General features: G+C 43.0%; 1 protein-coding gene across 2 annotated transcripts in view; it reads right to left on the reverse strand.

The window, feature by feature from the left end:
- Positions 1 to 12,039, reverse strand: part of LOC122404546 — a 111,575-nt gene extending 99,536 nt beyond the window's left edge. Inside the window, exons 1-2 of one of the 2 annotated variants that reach the window (XM_043408602.1) lie at positions 11,974 to 12,039; positions 6,613 to 7,020 (exon numbers count right to left, since the gene is read on the reverse strand). In XM_043408602.1, the coding sequence (XP_043264537.1) occupies positions 6,613 to 6,757 (145 nt within the window). In that variant the 5' untranslated portion in view covers positions 6,758 to 7,020; positions 11,974 to 12,039. Of the gene's footprint in view, positions 1 to 6,612; positions 7,021 to 11,777; positions 11,867 to 11,973 lie in introns of those variants that run through there. The other variant, XM_043408592.1, reaches the window with a different exon arrangement.
- Between the last annotated feature and the right edge of the window lie 2,117 nt (positions 12,040 to 14,156).

Raw genomic sequence — 14,156 nt, forward strand, 5'->3', positions numbered from 1 at the left:
TATTCATTTATAACTCGTTAAAAAATGCGAAACGTACGCGATATTAAAAGTATGCAAAAATACCGGTAGAAATTTAATATTTTTCAATGCAAATACATCAATTTGGTGATACTTGAGCGTAACTCGAGATGAAAATTCTACTCGTACATGAGAGGGTTTGACTATCGTGATATCAAAAAATTATTCGACGACATTATAACGATGAAATTAGGATATCGATTCTTTTAAAATTTGATATACATATTTATTGATGTACGTACTATCGAGCAATATTTATAAATATTCATACACTGACACGGATAATGGAGTTTTGGAATGCAGTTGTTAATGAAGCATGTCGAAACAACTAATTAATTCGTCGCCAAAATATACATACGTATTCGGCCAAATGAGCAAACTCGATGTTTCGTATTTTCTTCGCGATGAGCAATTTTTCCCTTAAAATCGCGAACGTGTCAACGCCATAACCAGATTGGTTTCGAACTAGAATTTATTTAATTTCATGGTTTCGGGGGCTAGCAAAGATTGTCTTTACTTTGTCCGAGAAACGACCCTAACAATTATTTCCTAATGCGGATATTCTGACCGCGAGGATATTGCGTTGTTTCACGTATATTACCGCCTCGTTGCTCCCTTATTTCATCGTGCCACAAAAGTCTGTCGTAAATGCGTTACTACCGTCGTAGCCGGTAAGTCTCGCGTGTAGCACCACCCTTTGTGCGGCGAGATTCACTTTCGAGCTATATTGAAATGCTTCGCCTCGTTGGCAGCGTTCAACTCGTCGGCTACACCGACGCCTGGCGTCGTCCTGGACCCAGGTGTCAAGGGAAAAATGCGACGAGGAAATGGGTGTTACACCGTGGACGTGACTCGACGTCGATAGAGACGTCATCCGTGAACGGTCTACGCGTCAAGATTTTCTAGATTTCGAGAAATCTCCAAATATGACAATCATCTTCCTTTAGCCAGAACGATAGTCGCGTTTACGCAATACAAGAATCTCTCTATCTTTTTCTTTCGTAATAGCAAGTATTACTTCGATAAAGTTTGCGAAAAATTCTCAAATACCAAACTAGATGGACTCGTACTCTCATTTCCGACACGAACAGAATATTTTACGGCTTGCATTTCTGTCTAAAAAGATGTTTGCCCACTCGAAATGCTTTTACTTTTTTAGACTCAAAACCTTAAAACGACGTTTACTAATGCACAGAAGCGAATGCAAAACAAAACTTAGAATACTAAAAGCTTGTGAACTTCATTTTGAAAAGCCCTGCTTCATAGAAACAGGACACGAATTCAATTTTCCACAAGTTCATCGGGTTTTCCATCAAACGAATAACGAAGCATTTACTGAAAAACGAAGAAAACAAAGAAAACAAGGTACTTGGGGAAGTCTGGGAACGAAGTTGCGTCGGAAATCTTCAAAACTTCGCGGTGCGCAATTCGCGGCAATGCTGCGCTACGTCGGGAGGAAGGTCGAACGTTTTCCTGGCTTCCTGCGCGTCGCGGAAACAAAAAGAAACGAGAGCTGTTTCAGAGATGGAAATGTTAAGCTCTAACGAAGCAGTAAGCCGATAATGTGCTTACTCGGGGCCGGCTGAAAGAGGATTTTAAACCTGTTTGTATGCGAAAATCTCGACAGAGATGCAGGGAAACGAATGATGCCGGACTTGGTTTGCTGGACACCAAGAAAATTGTAAAATTCGACCTGGTCAAATATCCAGGGAATTATCGAAGGTTCCGCGATGACTGATCACTGCAAAGAACGACGTCGATAATTTTTACTTTCGAGGAAAAAATTCTTTACCGAAAATACAATGTCTAATCTGAACGAAGCAAATTCGAAGTAAAATTTGTGACAAGTCTAGTGCAACTATGCAAATTGAGAATTTCCAAGAATGATCGGAGAATTTAATAGTAAGGAGTAGAAGCTGAGCTATGCAAAACGTTCGATTAAAAAAGAAGTGTAACACGGTCCAGACATTGAATTAGATTTGTGTAACATTAACTTTCGCCGAGCTTCGACGGGTTTTGACGTTAATTGTCACTAATTGTCAAAAGATCTGGACATTGAAATTGCAGCTTCCGATTCCCCGCAATTTCCAATCGTGGCCATCGAGTCGACGAGCGCGATAATCAATCAAACGTGATCGCGGTTCGTTAGAAAAGCTTCGGCGTATCGTCTGGCCGATGCATCGATCGAGATCGCCCCGAAGAACGCCCTCGCGAACGGATGAAATCCGATTACCACGGGGCTGCGTGCAACGTTCCTTTGTGAATCAGCGGTGTAATTAGCGGCCTGCTGAGGCGATATCGAAGCGCATCGGCGCGCACGCTGCGGGACGAGCGAGCGTCCAATAAACCAAATTGTACCCGGCGAGAACCGAATTCCCCGGAAGGTGACAGATTCCCGTCGCGACACGGAAAGGAACTTTCTTCCCTCGCCCGTTGACGGACACGGTCGCGACAAAGTCGGAGTTGTCGCAAAACGGAACGCTCGGAATTAGGTGGTATGCAAATAAGTCGACTCCTTTTATTGCTACAGTGGACAAGTTCGCCGACGGTTGGGATGCTGTTTTCCAGGTTCCCTTTGGCGGTTCGCGTCCCCCCTCTGCTCGGCATTGTTCCGCGGTCTCTGGGAAAACTGCTGCAACGACGGAACTTGCCTGGGTTCGCCGCTAAAAAGCCACCAACCCGAACGGGACGGGAACAAAGTGACCTCGTCGGATCCCGAACGCTGATGCGTGCTATTTCGCGACTCGCCAAAACGAATTTCGATGCAAAGTGGCGTCGAATTATTTTCCACCTAATTCCATTCTCTGCCATTTCTTTTCGAAGATAAGAGCAGTTTTTATCCGCTCTAAATATGCTTTGAGTTAGGCGAGTAAATCTTGTAAGCCTTCGAAAGACAGAGTAGCGATCATTAAATTTCCCAGTCTTCGTCCGAATAATAAAAATCGAGTCTGAGAGTCCAGAAGGATACATGTTCGAGCGTTGCCTTTGGAATAAAAATAGTTTCGTTTCGCGGATCGGCGTCCCGACGCTTTGATACTGCTTTGACGGATGGAATTCGTCTGAATGGAGAGGGAAGTTCCTCGGAGGAGGCACCGGAAGTCTCGCTTCCACGTTCGTTGCGTCTGCTCCCAGCCAAACAGAACCTTCCGCGAAAGCATAATGTTCGAAAATAACCAGTGTTGGTTCTCGTCGGGAACAGAGAATTTTCGCATAACTTATTCGTCCATACTTATATCCGGGCTCTGTTGAACATTTCGTACACCGTACAACTCGTCCGATTAAACGCACACGCAACGCATAGGGGTACTCCGATTAGGAGATTTGTATCTGCCCGTAGCAGTTATAAACGTTGATTTTTATGTTGTGTTTCATGATATTTCTCCCGTGAATGGGTACATCGAACAAATGAATACGAAATCTGAAATTTGTTCGTAAAACTTGCTCGACACTCGACTCTCCAATTACCATAGAACGCTAAGTATTTTCAGAACGAACTCAAAAACGAACAAGTCTTCGCGGCATGTTTATGTCTGACAAAGTCCACGGTAGGTAGCCACTCGCGATGTTCTTTAGGAAACTTTATTCACTTCAATTTGAATAATCCTGCTTAATTAAACTTCACTTCTCGCTCCAGCGACGCACCTTAGGGGCGGATTAACTTAAACGAACCGACGAGTGGGGCCGATTCGAGCGGAATAAAAATGCCCTCTTCGAGGAGCAAGAGCGGCCGAATACAAGGTTAACAAATTTTTGCGTAAACTCGACTTCAAGATCACGGCGAATGCATTAAAATGCGCTCGATCGTTAGGCGAAGCTCGCCGGGGGAACTTGAACAGTTTTTGTCGTTCGCTTTGAACACAAGACGAATTCCCCGTAGCTCTCCAAGGACTGGAATCCGCGTCATTAAAAGCTCCCGGCAGTTTACACTTTGCTTCACCGGGAACAATGCAAATTGTTCGACTCTCGGTCGGCCCTGAAAGCGCAATCGAACCTCCTGACGCGGGACAATGTAATTGATCGCCCGAAACGTCTCGATTATGCGCGTCGCTTGACACGCTGCCCTATTGACGGAGAAATTGATTGGCAGGGATCTTTTTTTTTTCGTTAACGCGCGACCCAATCGATGACGCCGAGAATCGACAGAAATCAGAAGCGACAACGGCGACTCCAATGACGGAACTTCGCCCGACACGCTCGACAATTAACTGGATTCGACAAACTTCCCGACAGACTTTCGATCGATAAAATAATCAATTGAAATTCCGAATATCCCTTTGTCCCGCAATTACGAACGAACTACAATTTCGGAATTAAATTCGACGCTGATTTCCGCTCGTATTTGTGTCCCAAAATTTGCAAGGTAAAGTTAAAAAGCACGCTTTTATGGCTTGCATGATCCTGTAATAACAAATATGTATTACGTTTCCGTCGAGGGTGTCCCGTTTCAAACGATTCGCGAGAATATTGTTGAAATTGTTGGCGATGTTGAAACATTTTATCTTTATCTCCTCGATCAACGAAGAGAACATTCTTGGTATCCGATGTACCAAAGGGAAGATTTTCAAAGCTTCTGAAATACAAACTGTGTAATATTATCGTTACGTAAATTGATTACAAACTTCTACGTAATAGATCCGTGAAAATTCCTAGTTCTCCTTTTTCTGAGTAGATCCGTACGCTGGGCAAGAAGTTTGAGCGAACGATGGAGGCCGATGAAGCGTTTCATGGCGATTCTTTCGTCGTGTTTCTCGAGACTTTTGTCGTCATACGACGTGAAAATCGATCTGCAGGCGTTACACGTCTCGAGAACGAGTTGCCCGAGTTTGTCGAGAAAGAAATTGTAAAAACTTGCACTGGGCGTTCGTCAAATCTGCCTGGCCTCTGCCACTGGCGAAACGAGAGAAGTCTCTATACTTTTCGACTTCCGGTATCTCTGGCGCGTAACAGGTAGCAGTTTCACCCAGTTCGCCGTCTCGAGAGGACGAAGACCCTGCCGGAAGAACGATCGAGCATAACAGTAAGGGGTTGCAGCTATATTTCGTAAAAATACACGGGGGAAGCCCGTTCAAATATAAAATACGTAAATCGGAGATTCGCGATCGTGGACCATGTTCAGACGTTTGTTTCAGACCGATCCTTGGACTTTTGTACTTTGTTTTTGAACCCTTGATCGAAATAAAGTTTACGCGCTGACAAAATCTTTTTAATTGACCAATTTTTGGTACGTGATTCGCGAAATAAAATTTTCAAAGGATGCATTAAATCAATCCGTTGCTTCATTCGTACCGTTGCTAATGTGTTATTAAATGAGTATTTATTGGACCGTACAGAGCAGTTTAATTTAAAATTTGGCTTTCCTAATTATCTATCGACGTTTCAACCTTAATTTTCGGGTTCTCTTTGGGAAATGTGTTCTGAATATAATGTCCAAATGATGCAAATATCAACAATTTCGGTTACCAAAAATGCAAACATAAGGGGCAGTATAAACTTGCATGAATTAACTAAATAAATTTACATGGTTATGTTATTATTAGAATGTGGGGCTTTATTTGCGTACAATTGCCCAACGACATAATTATTAAAATGATATCGATGCTGAATCGTTATAGATGTTATAAATTTGGACGTGGCTATACGATTTATTTTGGTGAACAAATCCAAATTTTGCTAGTGTATAGTAATGATTGAAACATGTATGAAAACGTCGAATCTCCGACTTATTTCTAATTATAGACGAAACCCATAGATGTGTACAATAGATATCACTCATGATTATGCTGTAAGCTTGATTCATGAATGTCAATTATTGTCCAGCTTCACAATGCCAGAACTTGGAATTTCAGAATGTATCGAATCGCGTATTCATAGTTCTGGCATACATGATACGATATTGTCTTACTAAATTGGAATTCTTTAAGTACATCCAGAATAGGAAATCAATTCCTTGTATGGAGAAACGATACTATCGAAGGATCCGTTTCGCGCCAATAAATTCTCAAGTCGATACCAATGATCTTTACCTTGAAACATTTCTCTGCTGAACTATAAATATCGGCTTGCATATTGTGGCGCCCGATTTACGAACTCGCTATACTTCGTCTATTATTCCAATAAAATTCTGCCCATCTCTGGCTATGATTCCCTATTCCCTCTAGGCCAAGGCGCATCAAGCCAAATGCCAAAACGCGTAGAAAACAGTTGGCGAACTCTGATATACTATAAGGTGTCTCGGAATAAATTCCACGAGTAACGAGCAACCGATTGCAGGTTCAAAAATAAATCGATAACAGAATGAATTTTTCTACTTCCGTGGTGGTAAATCCCATCATATATGGATGACGCGGCAGTCAAAGTGTTAAAGTAAATTTCCGCGGTATAAAGAAATTGCATAATAAGTATACCCTATACGTCTTCCGAAGTTTCAGGGTGTTTTAAATTTCCGGTTCGGGGGATCATCCCTTATAAGTTACTAGTTTCACTCCGTCAGTCTAAGAAGAACGAACGGTGCGATCTTATAGGATGACGTAATATTTAAAAATATTATACTAGAAAGAGGAAATTATGAATCTAGTAAATTTGCGGTTCGCTTACCGAGTACGAGCAGCAGCAGAACTTGTTGCGGGAGCCGAGCCACCATTGTGGGCTCCTTCTCTCGCACATTTATGAATTGAAATCGGCCGATCCCGCCGTGCACCGATCCTACTCTCACGATTACAGCCGCCCCTTGCAACAACATTCATTTAACGTTCCTGCCAGCTTCCACGTATCGCGTTGCTCCTCTGGTCGCTCCTGGTTCCTGCTTCCGTTGCACACACGCGATCACCACACACTTCGAGGAGACACACACGCGCGCGAACACAAGCCTCGTCGACGTGGTTTCCGGTACCACGTGTTCTCCACGACTCGCAAACGCTGTTTCGTCTACACACGACGAACCCTTTTGCACCAGTGGAAGACACGCCTCGGGATTTCATCCGTCGCGTGACCGGTCGCGCAGCGCTGAAATATCATCGGCCGGAATCAGCGTGCAAATTGTCTGGCGATCAGTGTGCTTGCGCAACACAGCCGCCTGATCGCGAGGATTTGCTCGTCCGGGGATGTTTGAGCCTCCGTGAATCCCTCCGATAGCGATTCGGTCAGATAAGTGTCGATGAAATTCAAATAGCTCCCCCAAATAGTAAAAGTATCGCTCAACTTTGAATTTTTAGCGGACCCTAAGAGTTTAATTAATTTTGCGCAAACTTGCACATTTCTAAAATAAATTCGATACATTTCGTTTTTGTTTCGCCAAGTTACTTTGACAGTAATATATCTGTAGTTGAAATAACGAAGTAACGAAATACTCTGGGATATATCCAACGCGCCACGAAAAGATTACATACACGGAATAATAAACCTCTTTTTATTATTACACTGATGAAATAATAATAATAATGCAGGGGGAAACAATTTTGTATGATTTTAAATATATGATTGATACGCCTATTAACGTCGCGGGAAATATTAGATCGATACGTCGTTTCGAATGCTTATTTTTTATTATAGGTTCAAACAAAGCGTATGCGTGAATTGAAATCATTCCTGAACATGACACAATTAGCTCAGGTATTATCTATCCTCGTTCCCATCTCGATATCACGTTACCTTATGAATATTTTGCCCGAGAATTCTGTCATGTTAATTGAAATATATGAGAATTCGACTAATGCGTTTCTGTCTGTTACACGATCTGATGTGACTTTTAAACAAATCATAGTTCCAAGATTCCCGACAGATAAACCCGATAACTATCAAAGTTTCGGTATACCGATGTTATTAAAGCATTGCATAAAACAGATATCTTTTTAGCTCGATAAATCTGTGGCTAACGACTGCTAGAGCTGAGCTCAATTTCGACAGACTTGATGCTTGTATAAACTACACCCTTTCAGGAATGCAACCATAATGGAGTGCTTAACGAATTCAGAGCGTTAAACGAATAGTATTTCAGAGAAAGTGTACGGAACACTACCCCCGGAACGATAACTTTTCACTTGTAAAAATGAACATGTAAGAAATCTAATAGACAGATAAGATAGAGTTGGAAAACTTTTGTTCGCGGATAACGATTACGAGTGTCGGTTCGAAAAATCCGGTAATGGATTCTAAATTACGAACTGAGCGTAAATAGCGGATCTGGAATTTGTATTTGTTGTTCGGGAATAAAATTGCCCGACTCCGTGCATTGTGTACGATATACGGGCCTCGAGAACAAAGGGCTGAGAATTCACGATAAACTTAAGCACTCACGGTACGACGTTGTTCGCATTAGCGGAAAGAAACTGCGCCAGCGAACTTGTAGCAAAGGTAGATTTATTATACTTGGAGAGGTATTCGAGAATTAACTGTTGATATTTACGGGCCACGGTCGAAGATAGGACTGATGGTTGCGAAGGGAGAACGTCGAAGCAAAGGATCGGTGACAGAGCGAGAGCCTAATTAGGTAATAACATGAACAAGCGGGCGAAAGAGGGATCGACAAGTAGGACGAGGAGCAAAACAGGAGTGAGAGGAGGAGATGCGTAGACAAGGACGGAAACGAGCGATAACACAGGAATCAGATGACGTGTCGACGATGATGGACAAGGTGCGATAGAAACGAAGTAGGACAGCGATGAAAAGGAACACATTGGGGGTCGTGTCTCTATTGTTGTGAATAGATTGAGAATTTTCTGCGTTCGTAGCCTATAACGATACCTTACATTCTACAGAGTTAAATATTTCAAACGTTAATACGATAGTATTATAGACATTGTAAAATTGGTAAAATTGCAGGAGTTGGAACAAAGGTAATTCAATTTATCCTTTCGCATTCTTATCGAGATTTAGCAACAGACAGGACGTAATTAAATTAATTACTAAGTTTCAGTAGAGAACTATGTCGCAATACGCGAAGGAACTAATGCACGTCGCAGCTTCTAACTTTAACGACGTTTCCCTGGAAACTACTTTTTCCTAGCTGACATTCTTAAAAACTCTCACACCAGCGAACTTGTCTTCCTAGAATTTGGCACACATACACAGAAAGCTTACTCAACGGCCGGGATCAGATGATATTTACGATCTCTCTATTTCTATTCAAGAAAATGTTTCACTCTCATCTAAAGTATCGACGTTTGAACAAATTTCAATATGTTTTGTCTCTTTACGTTTTCTTGAAACATGTAATGACCGCGCAGAATCTCGAGAGCCTGTTATTAATAGCGTTTCAGTAAAAATTCACGAAGGGACACGTTTCTTTGATATTCTAGAATGAAAGGCCATTAATCGTCTATAATTCCACGTATTTTAATTAAAACTATAACTTTGCCCGCGGTACAAGTAACAATCTACCGAGAATTCTAATTTATAATTTATCTCGGCAAAATGTAGCTGGAAGGTTGCGTTGATTAAAATTTATCTTTCAATTTATACACCGTGTAATTTGGGTTGTAAGTGGTTACGAAGGTTAAGACCACTGTTCTTGGGGGTTAATCCCACCAGTAATCGAATGAATAAGTAAATTGGTGGACCAGTGAAGAGAGAAAGGAAAGCAGGGTCCGATTTATCTTGCACGAGTTCGAGTTCGATGAAAAGGGATAAATAAAGGCGAGGCGGGAATAAGGACTAGCCAGAATTTTATGGGACGGTTCGAGGGGATCGAAGTATATCGTCGAATGTCGTTGGCGATCGGATATTCGTCGCGTTGGATGGGAAGAAAAGTGTTAGAGGGCCGGCCAAATTGAAAACCGATAAGCCTGTCCTTTTCACGAGTTATCTCTTCGCCGCCGTCACTCCTCGCGACTCTGAAAGACGCCTCGTTCCTTCGGAGCAATTAACTTCGTTAATCGATTTGGTCTGATTCTGTGCTCGTATTTTTTCAACGAATGTCTCGAGGACTTCCCGTGCAAATCGAATACAATTTTATTCCGGACACTTTAGCAGAAGGGTGTCCTTTAATTTTTAAAAGGGTTGCTATAGCTTGATATCGAATTTACATTACCTCGAAGTTTCGTATAATTTTCAATGCTAATATCTTGTTAATAAGGCTACATAATCGTCCAAATTAATATAACACACTTTACATGAAAAAATACTATCCTGAATATACGCGAATGAATATTCAAATTAAACGACATTCACTTTCGATGGGCAGCGAAAGTACACTTTCACTGAAAAATGTGAACCAAAAGCATTAAAGTACGGATTCACTAGACAAATTTTTAAAGATACCTGTAGTCTTGATAGAATGATAGAATTAGTTATAAAATAAGAGTTTGTCAAAGGACAATATGTAATTATTCTGTGATAAGACGTTGACATGGTCTATACCATCAACTTCTTGCAATGAGATGAACCAAAATCTTTCTTCAGAAAGTATCACGCCTGGACTAAAACGTTAAAGGGTAATTGTTTTCTTCAACATCTAGGAAGTCCACTACTCCTATCTTTGATTAGTAATGCTATTAGCTATCATTTCACGCGACACAAAATCCCTATCAACGGAGAAATAACCTTTCCCGGAAGATTTCGATCGCTAGATCCGTATTCCACCCGTTCTCCTCGATTCTACAGTACAGATACTTTATCGAGCCGACGATTTTCGTTATCCTTCGCGAGTTCTGCGCGCGATCGACCGTTCCTGGCGTCGACGTGTCGATAATCGTCACAGCATGTTCAGCGTATTCGGCGTCAAAGCTACGTCCGTTTCTCACCGAGAATCGATAGCTACACCTAGCTCTGCTCGAACTTTTCGACTAGATCTACCTCCAACCGTTCCTTCTGTCCTTTCCAGCAATAATTATTTAACCCTTACGATTATCATAGTATTAAATATTGCCCTCGCACGTTACAACGTTTAATGTGAAAAAGCCTTTCAGTTTCCAGCAACGTTTACTCCATATTCAAAATCGACCTTTTGAGTCAAAGTGTTAATTATCCTCGTCGAGCCTGGCGGAGGATCGGTGCATCGAGGTAAAAATCGGAACATTTCCGGGCGTATAAACTTTTCATTCGCTTGTTTGTCCCCGGCTAACTGAATATGCATGGCCACGCGAAGGGCCACTTCGCGAAAATAGCCTGCTCCACGTTCGCGACTCTCAATCGTGATTTTTTTTCACGTGATTTTGTAAGTCTTTGACCCGCTGGACGCTTCCAGGACGTTGAATATTACTCGCACGTAAATCGTCGAAACGAACCTTCCTATTAACGCTTTTGGTATCCAAGATCGAGTACCTGGGTGCTCTCGGATCGAAATACGCGTCTGATTAAAACGGTTTTAGTTAATTGAATGTAATTCGGAGGCTCGTTCTCTCTCTGGGCTTTCGCGCTATTCGGGGCGAAACCCTCGCCCTTATTGCACGCTTTTCATAAAATGCGAGTCGACAATGGAGTTAAAAGCTTCCATGGGCTCAGGACGCTAACGTAATAACGGTGAATTGAAATGGCACGAATTCCCCAAAAGAACGGTGGAGATATGGTTAAAAAAAAAAAAAAAAAGAAAAAAAACTGAAAACTTCATAAAATAATCTGAATGGCCGCGGGTTCCCCCCTTCAAATTATCTTATCAAACCCGTCTCCCATGACTATAGCGATCTCTCGAGGCCGCTTGGCCGACTGCCGAGATTTTTCGTGGATATTTCGGTCGCGGCCGTGCATCGGTCCCTGCTCCGACCGAACCGATCGACTAAAATGTAACACGGAGGCTTAACATCCACGATAGAACAAAATCAATCTACCGTGTTATCGCGCGCTGAAACGTTCGAGCAAATTTGCGAACGATCCGGATCGGCGGACCAATTGGAAAACCGTGGTTCCACGTCCCGGGGTACGTGCTCCAAGAACTATCGTTTGCACAGGAAAATTGCACGAGGACCACTCTCTTCCTCTATCTATCTCTTCCTCTTTTTCTCTCTCTCCTCCGTTGTATTTTACTTTTTCCTTTTTATTCCTCGACGACGAGTTCACACGTGGCGCGGTCGCGTTCGACTGAAAAATCACGGCGTCCCGTCCCGCTCCGTTTCATGGGGATGATAGTACCACAGTAACGACGCGTCGCACGCGGAGTCTCACCGCCGACTGACTAGCGCCGCGACGCTTCTTCGTTCGCCCCCTCCTGCGTTGGTGTACGGCGCGAGCAAGCGGAGGAGTTCGCGGCGGCTCGTTCGACCGTGTCCAGCTCTGTTAAACGGGGTCTTCGGGTCCGAAATGATATATAGCAAACCGTTTCTTTATTACAATAATAACTAGCAACCAGCAGCAAACACTGCGTGCCTTGAACACCGCGACAATTAATAGATGCGTCGAAATAAGTATGGTAATATGCATCAGCCGGTGTTAATCGTATCGTCGATATACTTTGCGCGCGATCTTTTCCCTTTTATTTCAGTCTCACGTCTCTTTGTCTCTGTCCAGATGTAAATACCTAGCAGCTGTTCTCTCGCGCCTGCTCCATTCCTCTCTCAACTACCCTAACTTCTATCTTTTTATCTCTTTGCTTCTCTCACTCTTATGCTAAACCATGCACCGCCCGCAGTCTCGTCGAATTTAAGTGTCCAACAGATTGATCCCTTGTACCTGCACCATTTCTCTCTCCACTCTTCTACTCCTATCTAGTATGTCTCTGCTTCTCCGTACTCCTATGCTGAACCACGACGAATTTAAATGTCCTACAGTCGCATTCTAATCACTGCCACTGTGATTAACTACGCTACAGTATCGAAGCGAATAAAACGTTATTCGTTGCAACTCTTATCACCCTATCATAGACTTGTTTGAAGATTTATTTGTAAACGTGAAACAGAATAATTTGGAATTTCTCTCACGAGAACGATCCAAGACTCGGCACACGTCTTGAGAGTTCTCGTTTCTAATGCTAATGCTAACGCTTATACTTATGCTAATGCTTGTGCTTATGCTTATGTTAATGCTAACGGTGACGCTAATGTTGATGCTGATACTAAGCGCATGCTCGAGCAGTTTTTTAGGTTTCTAAGAAGATTGCTATACGAGGATAAAAAAGAAATAACGTAACAATTGTTCGGATAAGAGATTTGCGGGGTTTTTGAACGTTAACGCGCTCTGTCGCGAGCTATTATCACCCCTGTTCGCTAATTCGTTTCAAGACTTCGTTTTCTTCGCTCTGCCAGTCACCCCATTCTCTCCCCGTGGAAATTCGCGGTGACCAGTGTGTCGTAATTGCATTGCCCGATAATTGTCGCGTAATTGTCGTTGGCGGTCGAGGAAGCGTCAACCTCGCCCCTTATTTTCCTTCAGCGCGGGGCTAATTTCGTTTGTATTCGCGACGAGAGTCTTTCCACGGACGCTGGATCGCGAACACCCTCTCCTGGGGAACGTTTACCAGCGAAAATGTAACAATCGCAGCGGTAGAAGAGCTTGCATATATTGCGAAAGAACAAATCTACCAGTCTTATTAAAGAGCAAACAACCTATCTCTTGGTCTACTGCAATGTTAATATTCACGTCCGAATAATGTTTGCCTCGACTTACGTCGGCCATTCCGGAACCAATTAATACCTGCATAAGTTCGGGGCACTGTACAGGGCTCTTCTCTATCGGACTGACCACAAACTCAAATAATCCGGGGATGCAGTAAACTCTGAATCAGCCCCCGAGTACGCGTAACTCAAAATCGATTTACAATCCGGCGGTCGTCCTATTAATGGTAGAAAAGATTGTTCCATTGGTCGTGCGATCGAAACTATTACAAGGTAGCAGGGTTTCTGGCGTCAAAAGTTGCTGACGGGCGAGCAAACAGCGCGTCTGTAATCGAGATTTCGAAACGTTAACGAGAAGCAACGGAGCTTGTTTGCCGACAGCGTCGTAGTTTCCTCCGTGAGACAAGAGGCTCGGTGTACCGAAAAAGGCAGATGTCGATGCCATTCTTACATAGCCACGCAATTCGTCCTGCGCGTCCTCGCGTTTACAATTGAACTATCAAAGGCGCGACGGTCGGTCTTTCATAAAGTAATTAAACTTGGAACGTTATGGCACTCGTTAAATGTACACAGGCACCCGCCGTGACTCGCGTGCAAACGTTCATGAGCCAATGGGTTTCTGACATCCAGAGATTCAAATTTAATGAACCGGGACCGCGT

Source organism: Colletes gigas, unplaced genomic scaffold (genome assembly GCF_013123115.1).
Source record: "Colletes gigas isolate AHSC1104 unplaced genomic scaffold, ASM1312311v1 Colletes_gigas_Sc00001, whole genome shotgun sequence".
NCBI lineage: Eukaryota > Metazoa > Arthropoda > Insecta > Hymenoptera > Colletidae > Colletes > Colletes gigas.